Here is a 23,317-nt window from a genome sequence, read left to right as displayed (position 1 = left end):
TATCATTAATATCGCGCTAAAGCAGCTCACCCGTGCCAGTTATCAGACTCCAGAAGTGAGAATGCAGCAACCCTGCTTTGGCAAAAAGTGAGTTTGATGGTATGGACAAGGAGCATTCAGTGATAGATCAAAACCAAAACCAGCCTATTTCATTTACTAGTGTAGATGTACCTTAGGAAGATTATTTTCCTTCAAATAGTGGATACATGTTGTGTACTGGAGAGATACTGAGTATTTCATAAAAGTATGGTACTAAGCTTGTCAGTGTCATGCTAAGAAGACTGGGAAAGCTGCACATTGTTTTTTCCCCTGAAGAATCACATGAAAAAGCACAGAACTGGTTTGGCACAATCTATGTGACTGATACACTTAACCTGCTTCCTTTTACTAGTCTTACCTGACTATAAAGTTTAATTAGCTTCTGCCTCTTACATGACTACAGAGAAAGGAGCATCCATCCATTCATTACCACCATCAACACTGTTTGGCATTGAAATCCTGCTAGGTGAGGAAGAGCCCTCTGTGTGGGTCTAAAGGTGACGAACACCAGCACAGAGAGGGCAGCTGCCTGAGTGACACAGCTGTTAAGCATGATCAACACAGTTTTCTGCCTCTGCTGCTTGCCAGGGTTGAAAGTTTCCCACTAACTCCAAGCCTGCAAAGCAGAGACTGCCATATCATCACCCCTGTCCCTGCTGATAAAGAAACAGTTCTGGGTACACAACATCTGGAGTGTCTGTAAGTATGACACCATCTACAGAAGTCCTTCCCTGGAAAGCTGTGGAGATGTAAACCAAAGGTTGTGCTTAGTAACAAAAACTCAGTCTTCCCTGTTGAAAAAATCTCTGTTATTTTCACAATGCTGAGAGTAGAGGTCTGTTACTGTTCCAGTGATAACAACTGTGCCAGGACAGCTGAAGACAGATGGTCATTACACTGACAGGACTGCTAAAAAGAAGGAAAAGCAGTTCTGTCTGCATGCTGACCCTACCACAGAAAGTTCCATTTTTAGGCATGATGTTGACTAGTTAGTCATTCAGCTGTCTGTATTCTGTTCTTGTGCAATAAAAGCAAGGCATGAGCTTGAGCACTGTGTTAGTACTGACAATATTTTTGTATTGTTAGCACAGATTAGCTGTGATTTTAGTGTGTGCGAGTTAGTACCCTCCCTGATAGTAGCTAGGAAAGGTCTGGGGAATTGCCTGGGCCAAAGACCTTTTCCAAAAGGCAATTTGGGTACAGCCATCCTGTTTCAGTGGTTTCGTCTGATGATAGTGAGCTGTGCAATGCCATGTAGTCTCAAGGCCAGACCACAGGTCCTGGTTTACTTCATTTTCTTGCACAAACATAATTACTGACACCAATGAAAAATATTCGGGATTGCTGTTTTGTGAAGTACTAATTCTGATTTTCTTCTCAGTAGAGAAGATACAGCTCTTTTTTGTGTTGGTTAAGTATGAAACCCAAGTCAATGATAACATCTTTATTAGAAGCAATACTTTACTGAGACACAAATCATAAATTACGAACAGCTCTTTACATAAAAATATATGAAGAAGAGAAGAGGCAGCAGTGGTGGCAAGACTGTACAATCATTTGGTACAGCAGAACTGGTATGCCACTCTCCACTACACAAGGAACAATTAAACATATTAGAGCTCCTTCCAGGAATCCTTCCACAGGATCACTAAAACACATGGCTGAGGGAGGAAATATGTCAGAAGTCTATAAAGTAACAGTGGACTGCAGAATTGTTCACTGTCTCTTCAGTACAAGAATTAGGGCATCTCCAAAGAAACAGTCCAATGGAACATTCAAGACTTGTCTGCGACAGTGAGAAGAATTACTCCTTCACAGAACATTAAGCTGGGCTGCGGGGTCCCCTGACAAATACTGCATGTGCCAAAAGTCTGCATGAGTTTTTCAGATGATTGGTCAAATTTATGGAAGAAAAGTCTGTCATGAGACACTAATTTTGGAGGTGCCATCTCTGACTCAGGGCCACCTTAATACTCCAATTGGTTAATGCTGGGTGAATATTCTGGGAAATACCACCACAACTGTACAATTTCCAGAGTATCTATTGTTGGCCACTGCTGGAAACATGCTATGGTGCTAGACAGGTTTTTCATCTGTATCAGTATGGCTGTATTATGTTCTTCCCTGTCTGCTGCTGCTCCATTATTAAACCTGCCTGTGAAGAGTTTTCTCCCAAATTTATTATACAACTGAGGTCATGGGGGACAAGAAACTCTTTCTCTGCCTTCCCTAAAGAAGACCAGAGATTGGGGGGTGGCCAGGACTCTCTCACTTTAGTGGCCAGGAAAAAGAGAAAGAAGAAACCACTCCATCCACAGGAAAGCTGAGGGATTTGAACAGCACTGTGATAGGGAGTATTTGCATGTTCCCTGTTTCATTCTCTGTTCCTGAGCTCATACTTGCATTTGGATAAAGAGAGAAAGATAGTTCCTCCTGTACCAAATGGCTACACTTCTCCATAAGGCTAATACACAGACCTCAGCCTTAATTGAAATCCCAGCCAAGAGTGGATTTAACCTTTGTCCAATGGGAAAAAAAATTGACTGTGATTCACCTTCACATTTTAGGATATGCATCCCCCAGCTTGTAATCAAAGAGCACTGGCTCCTGGGATCAGTACAGCGATCCCAGGATGAAACTCAGTGGTCTGTGACAAGAAGCCATACAAACAGGTGGTATTTTCTACCCTCTGGGTCAGTGACCTGCTCCAAAAACATTAATACATGGTCTGATTTAAAAAAGGTCTGAACCTCTAAAAGCTCTGAAAATGCTACACAGTGCATCAGAAATGAAATGGCAGAGTAACTTCCATGTCTTGGCCTCCCATTTCCTAGCATGGATATGTCTGCCTCAAGAACAATGTCAGGAACAAGGGCTTTAGTAAATTATACATGCACAGTTCTAGTTAACACAGGTCAGTACTGAACATTTGAACTCTAGCCATGGAAGAGCTGCTTCCTCAGAGAATCTCATCTTACACAGTGGCGATATATGTTTATACTTGCAGTGAGACATTACAGCTGTCTCTCATCTCCCAGTCCAGAACTTCTGAGAACAGAACCGATCTTCTAAGAGTCGTAAGTCAGAATAATCTGCTTTTATTACATTTTTCTTTTTATAAAATGGTTGTTTTTAGAATATACACATTAGAAAGCTTAAATTAATTTTTTTTCCTAATTTTTCACAACCCTCTTTGAATCACAGGCACAAACAGGAGTTTGGGAAGCATGGAATTAAAGGCTAATTTTCTAGACCTCCTATAGTCAGCAAGACTCTGTTTCTCTAAAACAAAACTTCCTTCCTAATCCTTCCAACTTCAGTACCTTGTTTCCTCCTTTTACAAGGGCTGTCCTTCAGCATTTCCGTCAGGAGGTGAAGAAGAAAAGCTCTTTGACACAAGAAGGATTACTTACTTCATTGCCTAGCGTGTTTGTCCTAGGCTCACATTTCCCTGTATTATTTCCTTTCTTTTTTTTTCCCCTTTTGCCCATAGGAAGGCACTCTATTTTTGTGCTAGCACTGTGCCATGTTTGCACTATTTTTACAGCTCTGTTTTGGTGCTCAAAATTTTCATGAATTAAGGAAGAGGCAGTTGACTGACAATAAGGAGGTTTTCTTCTCATTTTCTGAGAGATTTAGATTTTCACCAGTACTGTGGACTGCTCACCCAGATACTCAACTGAGGGATGGGGGGGGAAAGCTAATTGCCATAAACACAGGGTGGTGTTTCTTTTGCTTTGCTTTTCTTTTTTTTTTTTTTTAAGGTAAATAATGTAATGTGAGCTCATAACACAAAGTGAAATTCTGCAAGTAGGATGCATGGTGGAGGCCACAATGAGAAGCAGAGAACTCACAATTACAGCAGTTCTGCACTACACATTTGGAAAGATCAAGACTAATCACCCAAGCTTTCCACAAATTGGCTTAAAAGATGCTTCACGTAAAGTATGCTAATACAGCAGTAAAACTTCTACTCTTCTTTCTTCCCTAAGTGAGTCAAAGAATCTCTCCCTTCCCTCTATCTCCTCAATCTTAGAAATGTCAGGAATTCAATATCCTGTTTTCTTTGGTTTTGCTGGGGGGCCATGTGGGTGCTTTAGGAAACGTTTAAATGCTGAAACTTTAATAAAGAGCTCTGTTTTCCAAAAGAACCTCATTAGTCATGGACAATGAAAGACTATTAATAGCAACATCAACAATATGCAAACAAAAAGTCAGAACAGTGTTTAAAAGCCCTTTCTTCTCTCAAATGCTGAAGATCCTCTTACTTTAGACTCATTATAGCCTCAATTTATTACTCTGCAGTCAGCTTTTCTGTTTGTAAAACTGTAATTCCTATTGTAAACACCCCTTCCCAGAAATTCCCTTCCTCTTTTGGAAAGACACCCCTTTCAAGGTTTTTACAATCCATCACAAAAAGGTAAAAGATCCTATTTTTGTCCCTTTGGAAAATTACAATTTTCAGTGTTGAAATAACACATCTTTTAAGAACTCTAGCCTTGAAATAATCCAGGTTAACAACAGAGATTTCATAGCAAGTCAGGGAAGAACAGCCTGTTAGCATTTTACTGTGGATGAACCTTTTACAATTGCAAAATACGTTTTTCTGCACACCTTTCCTGAGGGTTCTGAATTGTGATGAAAAGAAACCAAACAGATTTGCTTCCAGATGAGAGAGAGTACACACAAGCCCCCTTATGTTCAGACTACTTAGACGGTAGGAAAAGTTTTCTTTAAACAATAAACACTTCCCTCCAAAACTTAAACTAATGTTACAAACTTGATAAATGTGAATATATGTCAGGTAAACTCATTAGGAAGAATCAAACCCAACCTAAAAAGGAAGAGTCCATATAGCAAAATGAAAACATAAAAGGGATGGAGAGGCCCAAATAAAATAACTGCTTTAAGCAATTTGCATTCTCTTTGCTTTTTGGTAATGCAATCAAAGCCATTAACTATATATAGCTCAGTGTCTCTTTGGTCAGCAAAAAACAACTTAGCAACACAACCAAATCAATCCCTTCTCTACAATGCAACATGTTTTTAATTAAGAAAGAATGCCAGGATGACGGAGAACTTACAAGTTCAATAAGCTGAAAGCATTCAACTTTTGGAAGTGGGGGGAAAGGGTTAAGCTTTTTATTGTAAACTTCACATGTTTTATGTTAATACAACTATTTAAGCCCTTTCTTGACTTTCTGATCATGTCTTTTGACAGGAAAGGGAGTATTTGTTTTGTCTGATTTTAACTCTCAGGAAAGCAAACTAGAACTGTCCAGAAACGTCTATCCTTTGTTCTGACCTCTGCCTTCTAAAAGGAGCAGTTTAGGCATGATGTATTTACCAGAGAATGGAAGTATGAAATTCCTTTTCTAATGCAAAAATCTTACCTGGGTAATCATTCTTGTCTACATCTGAGTCTCCTCTGAGAGTGAAGCCAAATCCCGAAGGCATGGACTGTGAGGCCCAGGCTCCATTGAGGACCTGGGAAGGGTTAGCTTTTAACCCATTCCTGTGTCCATTGTAAATGAGCACTTTCCCTCTTCTGTCTTCTCCTGCAAATGGTGCACCAATAGCAATGTCTGCAGTTAAAAAAAAAAAAAAAATAAAAAAGAAAAGCAAAAAAAAAAAGAGTGGACACAATTAAACTCAGCTCCCTGCAGGAAAACAGACACAAATCGCTTCTGCTACAAACATGCAAGAGCTTCAACATTTTGTACTTCTGTAGGTATTCTAGTTTAAAGGCAAATATAAAGGATGTTTGCAGTGTCTTTTCTGTGTCAAACTTTCATGACAAAAGCTTATAAAATAATCCTATGAAGAGGTTATTGAATTATACTAAATAGTCAGTCCACATTGGATTCCTTTACATATTTCCAGGACAGTTAATTAGCTTTAGTAAACCAAGATCAAATGAATGCCTGCTTTTACTTTCATATTTTTAAACAGGCACAAATTTTCCTTAATTTCCTTTATCAACTAGTTAATAAGGAGCAGCTGTTAGATAAAACTAATTTTCTTTTCCCAGATAACGTATTCTACATGGACAAAAACCTTCACCCCCTCAAACATCCAATACTTCAAAATGCAAAAGGCAACAATAGAATATCATGTTTTCATCTATAAAAATTCATCATCTTATTAAGAAATAGGAATAGTACTGTGTCAGGAATTTCACAGGCCTTAGGCACTGTGAAATTAAACACTTCACTCCTCACAAATGACCTGCCATAGCCAAGAAGCAGAACTCACAGTGCTCTTCTTAGTTTCTATGCATAGGATCTGGAGACAATTGTGTCTAGATTGAGATTCAACAGCTGTACTAGCTGAGTTAGCCAATAGGAAGCAAAAGAGGATATGTATCTATAGCTCTCATTTTGGGGTTCTGATCTAGGAGCTGATGCTGGACTTCTTTATTAAACTTAAACTGAGCACCTAGACTCTGTAGCTTCACTGCAATGGCAGAAGTGCACCAAAGCTCTATGACTGGCATATTCAGTTACGAAGAAGAAGACTTTGGCTCTAGAGCTTTCTCAGTCTTTATACAGCGACAGACAAAAGCAGGAATGTCTCCTTCCTGCCTCATCTGAATTCTGGAGAGAAGGGAGACCAACACGTCCTGCCTAGAGTAGCTGAGGGTATCTGCTCAAAGGTAGAAAGCTTGAATTCTCCACCATGAGGTTCAGCTTTGCTGAACTCCACGGTGGGATTCCAGCACAAGCCAGTGCGGGTGATCTCTGCTGTCACAATCCAATGGCTGCTACCCACAGGATGGTATTCATATTTTGTGCACTCTGAACCCCAATGCAATTCTATGACTCCTGACATCACTGATCCCTTGCACAGCAGCCACACAATGAGGACATTGCCCTCGAAGCTAGGGGCCAGAGCACAGTGCAAAACAGCCCTCAAGTTAAGGAGGAGCAAAGTCCATTCATTTTTCCTCAGCAGGACAACTACTCTAAAGACTACTGTGCAAAACAGCTCCTCCAGAAAAAACTTCTTTGCGTTTTAGATGCAGAGATGCCTGCACTGAATATCCCTAACATCCTAGAAATAATAAGTCAGGAAATGCATGCAGGGAAAACCGAGGTGCTACTGTACCATGTCTAGGAGGCTAACTCTAGGTGCTCAAGGCATCCCAGCTACCTCAGGTAATCAAGCAGTTAGTTTAGTTGCACTGTTTGCTTGAATGTAGGGTGCCAGTTAACTTACATGAACATTTTGTTGTGTGCATGTACCAGAAACATTTGGAAAAGAACCCATTAGGCACCTGTTTCTTTTAGTACTTAAGTACCAGTGGAAGGCTGATTCCAAAATAGTACTTCTGTACTTGCCCAATTCTTTCATTGTTGACAAAATGCTCCATGTACTGAGCCTCATTCAGTTATCAAACTCCTCCAAGTATTTGAGAGAACTCTGCTTTTAAAAAATGAAACATCTTAACTAAGTAATTAAATGTTATTATAGCGATAACACAAAAAATATTTTTATTCAAATGAACATACTAATATTTAGTAAAAATTCCACTGTAGTCAATATAACTGCCCTCTGATCAGTCAGCTTTTAATGATTTGGCTCTCAATATTAGTTTCATTAGCATTAGTGTAAATTCTCATTAATTTCAAAGGTGTTTGTATGCTAAAAAGCCTTTTCCAGCACTGCACACTTGATATTTGCTGCTTAGGCATTTTTAATTTCAATGCTAAGCAGAGATATACTACATTACATACAAGTTACCATTATATCCGTCTTGATTGAGATCTCCGAGGTGTGTGATTGCACTGCCAAATCTACCAAACACTTCAGTGCCGGTCAGAATTTGCGCATCTTGGAAGAGAAATGCATTTTCTTGCAGGTACAAATAAACTTGCCCAACTTCTTTCGGCTTGCTCTCAAATTCTCGTTCCATAAAGAGAGGGGCACCAACTAAGATATCATCTAAACTGGAACAGTCAAACAAAAAACAGTGTCACTGAGAGACTGAGTGTAAACAACATGGTTTATATATTTGCTAAACAGGAAGCTGATAATTATTATACATTCGGACTAACTGAGGTAAGAAGGCACTTCTGGAGTCCCAGTCCAAACACTTGGTCAAAGCATGGTCAATTAGGGAAGGCTGTCCACAGCCATACCCAGTCCAGTTTTGAATATCTCCATGGATGTAGACACAACCTCTCTGGGCAACTACTTTCAGTGTCTGATCATCATCACAGCAAAAATGTTTCTTTCTAAATTTAAAGAAAATTTCTTACACTTCAATTTATGCCCACAATAGACAATGAAAACTTACACTTTGCAATTAATGATGCTGAAGTCAGGAATTGAACTAAGAGCGAATCTGTGTTACTAGAACAAATTCTGTAGATCTGTTCTGCTGACAGTGCTAGTGAAAGACAAATTTTAGTATAAAATCTAGTTTTTGAAACTTATACATCAGTAGGTGACCAATAGAAAAAAAATCCTTGCACTTTACAGCAGATTTTTCAGTAACATACATGAAACACAAGTACAGCATCAATTAATAGAGAATGCCTTATCACTTCCTCAAATAGAAGCTGGGAGACAAAGCCAAAGATCTATTTATGAAAACACTTCTGATCAACATTAGGTATACAAGTAGTTGCACTGCTCATATAATTTGCTGTACTGAGTACTAAAGAGAAAGGACACAATGTAATCATAAAAATGTAATGCTTAGAGGGGAAAGTCTTTCTGTCCATTATGCTGCTCCAAGAAGAATCTGTAAAAGAACGCAGACTGATCAAAGCATATTTTGCATGTTGCTGTTCTGAACCAGGCATGTTTCAAAACATGTAATTAACATTTATTTAGAGGGAATAAAGAGTGTCTTTTATGAACAGCGAAGAATAAAACCAAGTGTGATTGACAGACTCATAACAAGGACAAGTATTCTTAATAGATAATTCTGAGATATGAAATGACAGTATCAGATTAACTGCTGAAGGCTGCTCAAGCCCATATAATAAAATAAGTTGCATTATATTCAGCAGACACTGATCATCTGTATTAATGAAGTCTGCTACTGCAAATAATTAGGACTATTTGATCCCAGAATTTTTAATTTGAAAAAAATATTCTCTTCCTCTAATGTGAAAATTTGTTCAAACTTTGTAAAGCTCATAGAAAACTTTCTATTCTCAATTTATCAAATTTCCAATACTGGCATTTTCCCAAGGGCTTTACCTATTAGCAAACTGAACAGTAAAGTTGCACTACATTGTTTTTCCCAATCTTGACAGAAAAAAAATCTGTATGATTTAGCAGTAGCTCAGCTACTATTTTACCATAGATATATACTGTGACTCTAAGATACATACCATAGAATGTAGCACAGAATATTTCATATAGGAAAAAAATTAATTACATTGTAGAATTTATACATTCTATAAATTTTGACAAAAAAACTTCCATGAATGTTATTTTTCTACTAAGTTTTATAGTATGTTTCCATAAAGGAAAGTGTAATTCCAAATGTCAGGTCACTTTGGTATAGCTGTCCTATTTTTTATATTAGATTTTACCCTATGGCATAAACTAAAAAAGGAAGGAAGCAGATGCTAACTTGACATCAAAGGTGGGACTTTCCTTTCATACTATACATCAAAAGTCCTTCTCTGCTAGTGGAAGATGTTTGTGGTTGGGACAAAATACGAGCTGAAATGGTTGCCATGAAACAATAGCAACAACAAAAACAAATCATTATTGCTCTTTTAAAAATAAGTTATTTTACATATGACAAGTACTAAAAGCATTACATAGTAGCACTATCATCTTTTATTATTTCAGTATCTTGCAGTACAGATATTCCCAGTACATTGGGACCCTATGGAGTTATATGCTGTATAAACCATCAAATAAAAGATGAGCTAGGCTCCCTTGAATATTTTAGAAATGAGCAATTGTAAGACCAAAGAAAGATTTTTTTAGAGATGATAAGGAGCCAAATCACTGGGAGTCAGAAAGCTCCCAGTACATCAATGGAAAATAAATAGATACCCAGATACCTTTAAAACCCTAGTCCATAGAGCAATACGCAAAGTGCCTAAAATGGTGAAAAGAGAAAGGCAGACTGTCTATTGTGTACTAAAATTCTCTAAGCAGAAGTCTAGAACACAAGATTTACCAGGTGAGATAGAAAGCAAGTAGACAGGAGCTGGAGCTTGTTGAACAGGGAGCACAGCATCTCAGCTAGAAGTGCACAGTGCTGGGTTATTTTTCTGGGAAAATTTCAACTTTGCTAAAATAAATGACAATGACTATAAAATGCATGAACAGTACAGAGAACAGGGACCAAAACCCAGTAGCTAAGGTGGCTCATTTTCTTATGTACTGAGGTGGGAGGAGGCAGTCATCTAATATAGTGACCTATTTCTAAGCTGGTTATAGGCAGCAGAGCCACCTGGGATACCCACAGCGTTTGGTTTGCCTTCCCTCCAGGTCTACATATGTCCTATCCCCACCAAAGCCTTCTTTTCCTCACCCTCTTAATTTTTCCCCTTCTCTTCCAGAGCTGAGCTCTGTAGGTCAAAGCACGCTGCCTCAGCAAGTCCTCTACAAGAAGGAATTCTCTCAGGCAATTGTACAGGTAGGATTAAAGTTAGGGGGTTTTTGTGCTGTCATAGCAGAGTACTACAGGTAGAAAGGAAGGATTTGTCAGCTACCCAACTCTCTCTGATCCTCATTTACTTTTTCCTGGTTCCTCTTCAGGTGGGTAAAATAAGCAAACAATTGCTGCCTACCATACTTTATACCCAGTTTTGTCTCCCAGCTTCTATAATTTATTTATTTAGAAAACAAGCAGTAAAGGGGGCATGGGGAGTGTGTGTACTTGTTGGGTTTTAAGCACCTATGTGATTAGTATTTTGCTTTTTTTTTTTTTTTGGTGAAGGAGGATATTTCAATTGGCTTTTTCAATTGTAGGAGTTTGTATTTACAAAATTGAGAGTTCTGAGTCAAATTCAGTTTGATGTGATTGCTCTTAAAAAGCTGCAAGAGTAAATAAAAGCAAAAGCCTTGGACAGTAGTATTAAACCATGAAGTGCAGTTCAGTTTGCAGTGGTATTTTGAAGTGGTTCATTAGATTTCATTACTGCACTGAGATGCTAGAGTTAACATAAATCATATATTAATTTTTGCTCCAACACAGAAAAGTACCCAGACGGTATTACTTCCCTTCTGATTAAAAAAAAAAAGAAATCTTTAAAAAGCACAAAGCTGACCACCTGCTGAGGCTGTGTGCCATTCCTTTGTATCCTGCAGAGTAATAAAAAGCAGGAATATGGGAAATGTCAAGAGGTCAAAGCATAACTATGGAAAGCTTTGATAGAGGCCAAATAAAAAACTCAGTAAACAGTTTATTTCACTACTTTTATTGGACTATTTCAGCCTAAATTGAAAGTGTTCTCTTTTTCTCTCTTTACTAGGAATGTAGCCTGTAAGCTGATGGGCAAAGCTTGATTTGTTAAGTTTCATTGTGGATTTCTCATTATTAGCAATGGGCAACTAAGGGGTATTTCAAACACTATCCTCCATTTCTCTGTTCTGCCTACAATCCAATCAATGATGTGGTACAGATAAAACTGCATGAGTCACTCTGGAATACAGGAACTGCTGGGCCAGAAGGTCTTCAGAGCCTGTTTTCCGAAGATGAGCCTAATCTTTGAGCCATGTTATGAGTCTTATTACAGCAAAGCATAATTCCTAATAATATTTTAATAATTTTTTCAGCAAATAACTCAATCAGGTTTCTCATACTGATAAGGCCATCACTACCTCCTTATCTTTAGCTGAATAAAATGCTTAAGTGAATTTGAAGTGTTAATTTCCCTTTTGCTTTTTTCCCCTTTCTTTTACTCTTCCTTTCAGATAAATATTTCTATTGACTATATGTGCAAACCAGCAAAGACAGACTACATATCTAATCAGACATGTTTATCAAGTAGAGCTTTTTGTGGTTTGTTTTCTGTGGGATGTTTGGCTCTCAGGAAGAGTCCTTAGATTTCTCTTAAGATATAGGCTGGGAGACCACACAGACCTCAACAGCAGTTTAATTATATTATTTACATAAACTGTGGTTTTAGAGGTACACAGAAAATATGAGACTTGCCAAGTAACCCTATGGCTAACAGGAAATAACCTGCACAGGAAATAGCTTGGTTCAGTGAAAAGTTAAATAGGTTCCCTGAAAGTCTAATAGTGTCTATTGCAACTTAGATTACTAAGTTTCTCCACCCTTTCACATTTGCAATACATTAGTAGCACTTAATTAATTCTGATTCTGTCTATAATAAAAACAAAAATTTTCAAAAGCTGTGATACTTTGACAAAATTTAATCTCATAAACTTGGAAACATTTGAGTAATATGAAGCTGTCATGGAAACCACTAAAGCTCCTGTTTCGTTGTTTTGTTCTGTAACTGCAATAACATTTTACCACCTTGTTACTTTTCTCTTCTCTTGTTTTCCTCAGTCTTTAAAAGGTCACTAGTCACTGATGAGAAACAATGACTTAGCCCAGAAAAATTATTTAATGCACTATGTTTAAGCACCTAATAAGAAATGATCACAAGAAAAAAATATGAAGTAGACACATCTGAGACCTTTTGCTAAAAGCAAGAGTATACTACATCTCTAAATATAGTCCTGGCTCACCCCTTTGTGCAGACTTCCAAGGCTCTGAGCTTCAGGGATCTTCATCTCCTTGCTAGATAGCTACTATCAACATTCTCTGACTGAAGTCCTATTCTTCTAAAATATTTCATCAAACTTTACATAACTTGAAAGTTAACAAGTGTTTTGCACAACAGAGCCTGAAACCTCCAAGTATCTTAGGGATTTGATCCCCAAGTATCACGACCCTGGGAGCTGAGCATCATTCTCCCTCTGACACACACCATGCCTGCCTCAACAACTATGGGACATAGACACTCGTCGGTCCTTGGGATGATAAAAATGGATGGAGAACCAACAGGTGCTCGAAAGAGGAAAGAAGAGCTGAAGGCTTTGGAAGGCTTTTAAAATTGAGAAGTGAAGCTATGGATGGTCCACATTTGAGACGACTTACCTGTATTTGAAAATGGGGGAATGAACTTCTGACTTTCACCTATCTCTTCCCAGTGGTATCTAGTTCTGTTTATTCATTGTTTTTCTACCTGGATCTGTTTCCTAGGACTCTGGACACTCCTGCTCTGACACACTGCTTTGAATAAATATTCAGGAAGATAAACTCACTCAAACTAAGCCTGCAAATACTCATGCCACTGGGACTGCGTAAAGATAAGACTATGTGAACAATTAAAATTAGTAAAACAGAGAAGCCAAGAAAAGCATTTTGAGGAATGAAGCACCTGAAAACCTACATTTATTAATAAGTATCAGGCATTGCTTCAATTAATGTTCAGTGGAGCTGAATACATTTGGTAACCTACCCATCATTGTTAACATCAGATACTGCAACTGTGTACCCAAAATAAGACGCCATCTGAAAATAAAAAACAACAGATAGGCTTTCACATCTGGTATCAACTGTAAAAATTTTTGCTGATAATCCTCTTTGCTTTTATGGTCATTAATACAAAAATTATTGTATATATTCTTGACACTATGTTAATGAAACTAGATGCTCTAGAGATAAAATGTTTCATCACATAGTTGCTTGACATTACCTGCTCACCGGTGAAGTTCTGGATAAAGGTCAAGTCAGAAGAATTAATAATAGAGACCTGGTAACAGAAGAGTAAGGAAAGTTTCAAGCACACACGGAGATGCTACAGCATGACATCACTGCAAAACAATTTGACACACTGAAAGATGGTTCAAGTTGCCAAGAAAAAACAGTTATTTTTCTGTCTCACCACAGTCTTCCTGTAGGATCTTGAACAAATTGCTAAGATTTCATGACTCGCAGGTTCCCCATGAAAAAAATGTGGCTAAGTGTTTCCCATCCATGCTGGACACTGAACAGCAGCAAATCACAGACTATCAGCTAATTAGTGACTAGGCACAAAAACGCGAACTAAAAACATAAAGTATATACATATATAGATAAATACATATACGTACATATATACATCTTTTCCCTAAAAAAAATAAAAACAAGTTCCAGAGACACAAGGTATTTGGGGTCCACAAAACCAGAAAATGTGCCTGTGGCTGGGATCTCTCTTTCCAGTCAGGTTAGTTGTGGAATATTTTCCTACAAGTTAAAGCTGTATCCACAAATGTCTGTTGTTTTCTTCCTTCACTTCTAACTGCATATCATGACTCTTTGCATCTGGATTTCAGTGTATACACTTACAGCACTGAAAGTAAACACTGGGTATGAATAATCTGAACTTGGACTCCTCTGCACTGTGGACATAGCATTGCACAAAAATATGTTAACCTATGTGAGCTTAGGTTTGATAACACTCGGTGAGTATAGGGATACTAGTCAGACTCAGAGCATGTAATTGTAAATGTGATTGCCTATAGTGCTTTCCATTTAAAACCCAAACCAGTAAGGCGTTTCAACCCAGCCAGGCAAGCCTGAGGCTGAAAGTCAGTGGCAGTTTTCTCTGATTTGAAAGTTTTGTATCAAAAAGACAGAAAATATAATGTAGCCTTTAACCTTACAAATCACTTAACTGTCTTCTCACTATTTAAAATATAAAATGAAGGTCCAGTACATACATAGCCAAAGTTCTGTGCTCCCCTTGGGACTCCAGCAACCAGCTCTGAAAGGATAAATGATCAACAGTGAACTGATTTTGCTGAGTGGTGCATGCAACATGTATCCCATGCCACATAAACCTTCCTTGGTACATATATGTATGGCAAATCCCTTAGAATTTTGATCTGTGATTTGCATCAGAAATACCTGTAGGTCACTTCAAGCCATTATTTCCTAAGACTATAGCATTCGTTCAGTGCATTTACTTGCACAAAATGTTACACTCTGACTTTTGAATATACTCATTCATGGATCTCTTTCTAACATTGATTAGCATAGCACAGTATAAAAAAGTTCTTGGTACAATCCAGCTTGCCACCTGACAGCTGTGGATCCATGGAACCAGAATTAGTTATTGCATCACATACTAGAAAACAGAAGCTAAATACAACTGTCCTTACAAATACTTCTTTTATTTTTGCCTAGTGACAATTTGTCTTGTCCATTATTTTTTTAGGGGTTGAAGGGATCCACTGAATAAGAACATCAAACATTAGACCTAGCTGCCTTCTAGTAGTAATTTTGCTCAATAGTGAAATCTTAAAATAACTGTAGAAAACATGAGTAAAAGAAAAGAATGAAAAAGCTAAGTCCCAGCCTGCAATCTTATGGTCTAAGCTCTCCCTCATTAGGATATCCACATCAGAAGACAGCAGCAGGAGCTTCCAGATAACAGAGCACTTCATACACCTGCTTGTACTGACCTAGCCTTCCTCTGCTCCTCGTTGGGATCACATACTCCCCTTTGACTGAAGGTGTTTGGTCAAGGGGAGATGGAAGTAATAATGAAGGCCTGAACATGACACAGGATGACTCTCGAATCAGCTAAATATTTTTGTGCCAGTCATTCACATGACACACTGATTCAAAAATCATCCATTATAAAACTTCGAGTGTGCATTAAAAAAGAAGCAAAAATGTAGCCTTCCATTACCAGGGATTCATTTTTTTACACATCATAGTGTTTGGCTCAAAACTGTGTGGTTTTTATTTATTTTTTGAATCCTTCATAATGCAGGACAGGCAACTTTACCTTCAGAGGGATTAAGCATGAGCAGTTCTCCAGAACTGGGTTTACTAGTAGAAATGTACTGTGTCTCTATCGGCTTTGTGAGTCTGGACCACAGAGCTGTTCATCCCCTGAAAAAAGCCACCCCTTCAGGAATTCAAACTTCTGTGTTACTTTAATTCTATTCTGTTCTGTTATACTGTCTAAGGAAATAATTTGCTCTGAGAATACTGACTACAGATAGCTAAAGTCGCACCAGTGTTTCAAATGTATAATAGGTATGTTCCTGCACAGAGTCCCAAAAGGAGGAATTTAGTAAATGCACAGCCATATGGTTTTCATTCAAGTACACAGCTTCTTACCTTGCTCAGAATCCCCAGTAAATTCCCCAGCAGCCACTGAGTACCCTGTTTAAAGATAAATTACAAAAAATACTTGAGAAACAATTTCTGTCAAAAAATATGCATAGACCATCAGATTTGTCTGTTCAATGGATCCTCTGAATGCAAGTTTTCTAACATTACTATATCAAAACTGTGTGGAAAAAAGGAAAAATGTTTATCACACTATTATGACTAAATTAATGGTAGGTCTGAACGTATAAGAAATTGATCCCTTTTCTCCAAAAATGGTCTTCTAAATCATTAATACTTACTAATTTATCTGAAAGAAAGCCAGGAGGTATTAGGCTGTTTTGCCCTAATAGCTGTTGACACACTTTAGGTCTTCATTACTGTACTGTAATGTGTGAGTGTCCTGGTTGAACTTTATATGGAAAACAGATTTCCAAAGATGCAGTTAAGCACCGCCTGGAGCTTCAGCAAACCTGTGAGATAGTTGGTATTGTCACAGTAAAGAAAGACTTTTGGATTGTATCAGGGACTTTAATTTCCAGTCTACGGGCAACAGTGAAAGGACGTGCCTTTGCCTTCAAATTCCACTGAATCTTTTCTATAACTACATGAAGAAAAACCTGCCTTACATGCAGAGATGTGAGAATCATTAAATTTTTTTGAGATTAGTACTAATAAAAAGTAGATAAGGAGCCTTTTTTCTATTAATTCATAATATCTTCAAATTGTCTTTTTTATTGCTTACTTCTATTGTATCTTTTACATATCAGTGAGAATAAATTGAGTATTTGTGTAGTATTGTACAGTATATCACAGAATTGAATTTTAATTTATCTAATAAAAACTGAAGTTGCCTTTAATTACGTTAAGTTCAATCCATCATCTTGGAATGAAAGAAACATAAATGGGAAAATTTTTTATGTCTGCATAATTATTTAAGATAAAATTATACTAGCCCTAATGAGCCATTTAAGATCTCAACCTTCAAACCCTGTTGCTGTGAATCATTTTGAGAATGTTAATAATCTCACTGAAGTAACCAGCAAACCACTGATTTGCTGTTGTGCTTAAGGTAAAACGTTCAAATCCTCTCACAGCTGGGACAACAGCAATGTTTGGCTTGTTTTCATATTTATACAAGACTCATGCTAACTCATATAGAACTCAGCTTACCCATGTAATTGTCATCATATGAGGGTGGTGCCACTCCTGTTTGCTTCTCTCGTGCCAGTTTTCTCAGAATATCCTTGAAGGAATAATTTGCAATGATGTCCGCAATACTTGCAGTGATTACCTGACCTGGATTCAAACAGCTTCATAAATGAAAGGGACCTAAAAGAGGGCCAGATTCTATAAAACAGGGCTAGCAGAACAGAGCTGAAAGGACACTAATACAGCACAGATGCAAAGGGCAGATAACTTCTCTCAAACTTTCTCCATTATTGCCCTGGGAAGTGTCAAGAGCATGCATAAATCAACACAAGGCACTGAATCTCTATTGAACCATCACAGAAACATTTGCAGACCCATTTCAAGATACTAATTCAAACTAAAGCCACTGCACTGTACAAATGTAGTAGATCAATGGAAGTAATTTCTTAATGGAGAATTCAAAGCTATGAATTCACTACAATCCCAATCAATTAGATCTTCCTCCTTTAAAACCAATGCAAAAACACACATGAAAGAGGCTGACAGTGGGCAAGTTGGTAGGCAGAGGCTGGGAATCAGCTATATCATACATGTAAGAACAGGTTAAAACAAAAATAATCTCTTAACCTTTTACCAAGACAACTTCAGTGTTTACATGTGAAACTACATCTTGAAACCTACAGTGATGCCACAGATGAACTTAAAATACATGCAGATAGCTATGAAAGGTTGTGTTCAGAAACAAAGAGTAACAAAAACTTTCAAAATGGCACATTTTCTGTGCAAATATTAGCAATTTTTAAACCTGCAGTATTTCTAGGGAAAAATTCAACTTATTAATTAAATGACAAATTTACTAAGCTGCCAACATAAAAATAGTTATTTGTTTAACATCCTATACAACCTGATTCTGAATTTTCATGGCTTATTTTTATGCTCAGTTGCTTTACATTTGTTGAAAATAAGATCAGAGATTGGTTTTTTTCAACTGACAAAACAGTGGAAATCTAGAACAACTTTCTGCTTCACTTTTTAGATCCAGTAAACCAGCCAGATAAACATACCTTGCCAATAAAAACTACCGGGCCCGCCTACTATCAGGTCTCCATTCTACAAAAAGCAGAATTGAATAAAATTACACAACAAAAGAACACAACAAAATTAAGCATGCATGGGAAAAAAAATTAAATTACCAAAATAATACCAGAATCATAATAAAGGAGAACAGCCATGTTCAAGGAAAGGATGTAGGTGCATGGATGTGCAGGAAAATCAAAAGTTACAAAAAGTTAAAATCACCCTTTGTATCTGCACTTGAGTGAAAGCCATTTATTTTACCACTAACATCACATTTCAAAAATTGCTGCTTATTTGTAACAAAACAAAGTTAGCAGAAAAGAGGGTGCTCACATTCAGTAAAGCAACAGTAAAGTTTTATAGAGTATTATACAATGCAGTGGCAGAATGCTCACAACAATGGCAATGGTCAAAGTTCCCTGAGGCCCTGGTGCTGTAGTAATGGCACAGATAACAACAATCATGTGAAGTTTACCCTTTGTCCCACAACATTGTTTCTGGACCCTCAGCATTTAAGAAAATCTATTTTTTTTCCATTATGTACTTTCACCCCCACATGACAATGGTTTTACTCAATGACTAGTCTGCCAGCAAAAGCATCCTTACATAGGCTATTTTAACTTTTTAAAACTAGTTGGTGCCTGCCCACTGGGTCCTGAAAGTCAAGTCTCTGTAAAGCATTCTAAGTGGGATAGACAGAGATAGAAGCACATAGAAATTTTTGCCTAATTATCTGTTAAGACAGACTGAGCAGAGTCAGAGTGGAGTGCTGCAAAGAGATAAACAGGTGGTGATTGAGTATTTATTTTATTAATGAAACTAGAAAGTTTGAAGCTTGAAAAGGAGGAAAGAACTTGCAACAACTTCACAAAACTTTCCATATGCAACAACATGAGGATAAACTCATGATCACTGAGACAGCACTTGAACCCTGGGGATATATCACAATGACATTTGGTGAAAATAATTCAGAAGCAGAATCTCACCTTGTAAAAATCTAGGCTGAAGCCTGCTTGACAAAAGCCTTGTCCTTCGGGATCTGCATTGCCTGCAATTATGAAGGTAGAAGCATTTTATTGATTTTACAACCCATGTTGAAGACCTCACAGATGCTCCTGGAGCTGTAAGGCTATGAAATGCAAAACTGCCAATATATATGAAAATATGTATTCTTTTTTAGAAGAGGCAGAGCAAATCAAGTCCTTCTACAGGACCCTGAACACTGAGCCCCTTTTGAAGACTTTGAAAAATAGGACCTGCTACTTGGGACTTTCTCCTCTCACTGCCAAGAAAGGACCCTTGAAACAACTATCAGGGATTCAGCTTTAATTTGGCTGAAGGTAAGTAAAAAACTTGACAAGATTGTAGAATGCTCATCACAGTCTGATCTGTCATAAATACCAAAGTAAATGTTTACCAGACATTCTCAAAAAATGTTGACACAGTGGAAGGGTCAGGATGGGTACAAGGAAATACAACTTTCCTGCTTCTGACTACTTTTATTTCTGTTCTCCAAATCCTTATATAATTTTGCAAAATGTGTTGGCATGCCTCTTATGGCAATTAAGTGTGTGCCAGAGTGCTGGAAGACTGCAGGACTGTGAAACTGAGAGAAGGAATGGCCACTTGAACTCCCTCTTCAAATGACATAAGCCTTTGCCAAATTCCCAGTGAGACATCAGTAAGTACCTAAAGCAGATGTTAAGGCTACCATTTCTTCCATATTCAGCTTCTTTATGTACCTGTCCATGCAGGGACAAGGATTAGGCTTTAAAATGAAGACAAAACAGAACTCTGTTTAGAGCCCTACTACAATAGACATAGAATGCTGAACAAGATGACTGACTTAAAATAATCTAATGTGTGGTACTTTCTGCAGACTTCTAGGTAGCTGAACCTGGTTCTAAATATACATACGGTTTATCCCTATTTCTCAAGAAACAAGGCCCAGAGGTGGCTAGTACATCCTCAGAACAGCACAGAGAAGAGTGTGGAACAGCAGTGCTAATGTGCATGGCTTTCTTCCAGGCTGAAAGTTCTTCACCAATGAGCTCTTGTGGAGGATACTGGCATGAGTGGTGATATAGGTTTGTGTGATTCTATGCAGGGTCTGATCTTCAAATCATGATCTTGTGATGAGACATTTATACTTGGCATAAGTATGAATAATTGGTTTAAAACACTGTCTGGCTCTTATCAAGATCTGTTTGCTACATTTTAAAGCCATAAAAATTGAACCAATTATAGCTGATTACTATAACTGCACACTAATTTAATTAGTTTCTCCTCTTTCTTTTAATTATACAATAAGGCATTCAATTGCAGGTATACAGTTTAATGTTGATTTTTCTCTACACCTTCATTCAATGCAACAGCATCATATACTAACCTTCATTCAACCATGACTGAATGGTGTGAAGACTGAAAGAATGAAAATATTGAGTGCAAATCAATTCCTTCAACACAGGACTATTCATATAAATACTTACTGTTGCGACAAGGTGAATATTCAGCATAGGCACTGAAGTTCTGAATTGCTACATAGCAGGTGCCAACAGGGTCCTTCTCAGGACTGTCTTTAAGGGTTCTCCAATGATACAAAGGAGCACAAGCCTATAAAAACAGAAACACAAAGCACAAAACATATATACCTTTCACACACTCTTGCATCTAGCAAATGTAGTTTTTAACAGACTGTGTACAAGGATTCTCTCTGGTGTTGTATCATTCATACAGCAAAGATAACAAGAAACTGACAGAAGAAAATGCAAGAACACTGCTTCATATAATTTCATTATAACCTGAAAAGCACACCTATGTTTCACTTATAGCCCTTCCCAGGTGAAATCTGTCAGGGACTGCATGTCACATTTAAGCAACGTTACAAATACCTTCTAAGTCTGCTTCACAAGTATTATGTTCTATTACTGCTCATTGCACGGGAGCTGATCCCGTAGTTTAAGACGCATGTAGCATATATATGGCTGAAGGCAATCCCAAATTGTTGTGTAATTTTATTCTTGGTCCTGGTCAGGTCTTACCAGGACCAAAGATCTGTCCTGGTAGATCTTAAGATAATGGGTGTTGCAGCAGAACTGACACTACTCCACTTAGCAGGAGATTTCTCAGGGAGTTGTGAAGGCTTGTCTGCCGTCTTTTAACCCCTAGGTAGAAATCTTCCTAGATAGGATACAGTTATAGTGCAGTCGACAGTCTGAGTGAAGAGCTTTTTGCTAAGGAAGTTTTGGCTAGATATTTAATCTCTGCGTTATGGCAGTGGTGTTACATAAAGATAAAAGATACATAACTTGTGTAGAGAGAACCATTATCTTTTTGAAGGTAATCCAGATAATTAGAAAAATAAGAACAGTAAACTGTCAGGTCTGCAAGTCTTTCCTCACAGTTTGCTGTGCCCTAAAACTTTTCATTGCCTGGGAGGGTGAAGTCACTATTTCTCCCTGCAACCTTGCCTCTGTAAGATGTAAATAATTCCTTCTTTCATGTCCTGTCTTGTCCTACTTTTCAGGGAGAAACCTGTCTACCTCTGGCAAGGTATTTATTTACATTGTTGTATTAGCCTTTATTCTTCAATCAGTAGCAACTGTATGAACCATTGTGCTACTCAGAGCTTACCACAAAAATCAGAGCTTCTGGAGCAACGGCTTAAGGAACAGGAACTCTTCACATGCCCCTGCCTAGGAAATCTTGCATATTAAAATAGAGATCAAAACCAGAGTGCAGCAAAGAGGTGTATGTGTCCTGTGAGGGTGATTTTAGGTACATCTGACATCATGCCAACTGGATTGAAACAAAACTCAATACAGTCATAAACATTGACAATGTAGTTTACTATTACATCCGTAGCTTAAAAAACAAGTTCCTGACAATTTGATGACATTTTCTTTTTCTCCCCTTTCAGTCTACAGAACTTAACAGACAAAGTTTTCCACCTCTGCTGCCCAAGTTTTTGTCTGAAAAGTGTTGACTGTATCTCAGTTTCAGATTTTGAGCAGTTACCCCAAATAAACCGAAGTTTAGTCAGTACAGATACAGCACATCTGTTGGAGATGAGCTTTTCTGCTCACTTGATTAACAAATTGTGGGAAGAATTACTTTATTTCAATTTGTGAATTGTTTAGTATAGTACATAAAATGAAAAATGTTCATCTACTTCTAGAATTTTTTAGAATTTTTATGTTTACTTAGCTCTGTAACAGAATACAGTGAAGTTTTATTCATTACCTGTTTCATTTCAAATCCTTCTGTACATTAACCACAAGGGACACAATGTAAGGGAAAGCATTTCCTTTCAATACTTCCTCCCTTATGACTACTTTTTAAGTAATAATTGGAAGTTTGAATCAAATCCCAAGGTAAATTTTTGTTTTGTAATTGTAAAAACTAATAAAACTAATGACCAAACCAATTATTCTTACCACAATTACTTCAGCGCCATTTTAAACATAAACCTGAATGCACAAATTGGAAATAGTTCTGCGTATAAGCAGCATCACCAGCACTTTAACAGGCAATAGAAATACTTGCCCACTGCTGGAGGCCCCTATCAGTATGGGTAAAATGTTCAATGAAACTGGAAAACAGATATTGCATTTTGAAAACCATCTTATTTGGAGCTTTTTTATCAGCTGTTTTAATCAGGTTTTTTTTTACAGCTGTTTTACCATGACTATGACATAGCTGTTCAAAACAATGTAAATGTGAAAAAAGAGCTGTTTTCCTAACTGAACATCAACAGAGGTTCTTGGCTTTCATAACATTTCACTACATTCAACTACCTGCAATTTCACTACAGTCTGTATTTAACATTCCAAATATATCTTCATAATACAAAATACTTTGTAGCATAGAGCTATCAGTTCCTGTGTATCTCTGAAATATGTCCATTATGTGTTAAAAAATATCATCATTCACTTCCACAACAATATG

General features: G+C 37.6%; 1 protein-coding gene across 2 annotated transcripts in view; it reads right to left on the bottom strand.

Moving 5' to 3' along the window:
• ITGA8 (integrin subunit alpha 8) overlaps positions 1-23,317 on the bottom strand; it is a 114,128-nt gene that overhangs the window by 78,779 nt on the left and 12,032 nt on the right. For both annotated transcript variants that reach the window (XR_014849721.1, XM_085050622.1), the window contains exons 4-13: positions 20,860-20,983; positions 19,357-19,418; positions 18,358-18,403; positions 17,315-17,440; positions 16,151-16,195; positions 14,740-14,783; positions 13,734-13,790; positions 13,497-13,549; positions 7,783-7,988; positions 5,433-5,624 (exon numbers count right to left, since the gene is read on the bottom strand). Coding sequence is in view for 1 of the 2 variants with exons in the window: in XM_085050622.1 (XP_084906748.1) it covers positions 5,433-5,624; positions 7,783-7,988; positions 13,497-13,549; positions 13,734-13,790; positions 14,740-14,783; positions 16,151-16,195; positions 17,315-17,440; positions 18,358-18,403; positions 19,357-19,418; positions 20,860-20,983 (955 nt within the window). In the remaining variant the exon portion in view is untranslated. The remainder of the gene's footprint in view (positions 1-5,432; positions 5,625-7,782; positions 7,989-13,496; positions 13,550-13,733; positions 13,791-14,739; positions 14,784-16,150; positions 16,196-17,314; positions 17,441-18,357; positions 18,404-19,356; positions 19,419-20,859; positions 20,984-23,317) is intronic.

This window comes from Lichenostomus cassidix, chromosome 2 (genome assembly GCF_008360975.1).
Source record: "Lichenostomus cassidix isolate B80296 chromosome 2, HeHo_3.0, whole genome shotgun sequence".
Taxonomy (NCBI): Eukaryota; Metazoa; Chordata; class Aves; order Passeriformes; family Meliphagidae; genus Lichenostomus; species Lichenostomus cassidix.
This window is presented reverse-complemented; position numbering and strand designations above follow the sequence as displayed.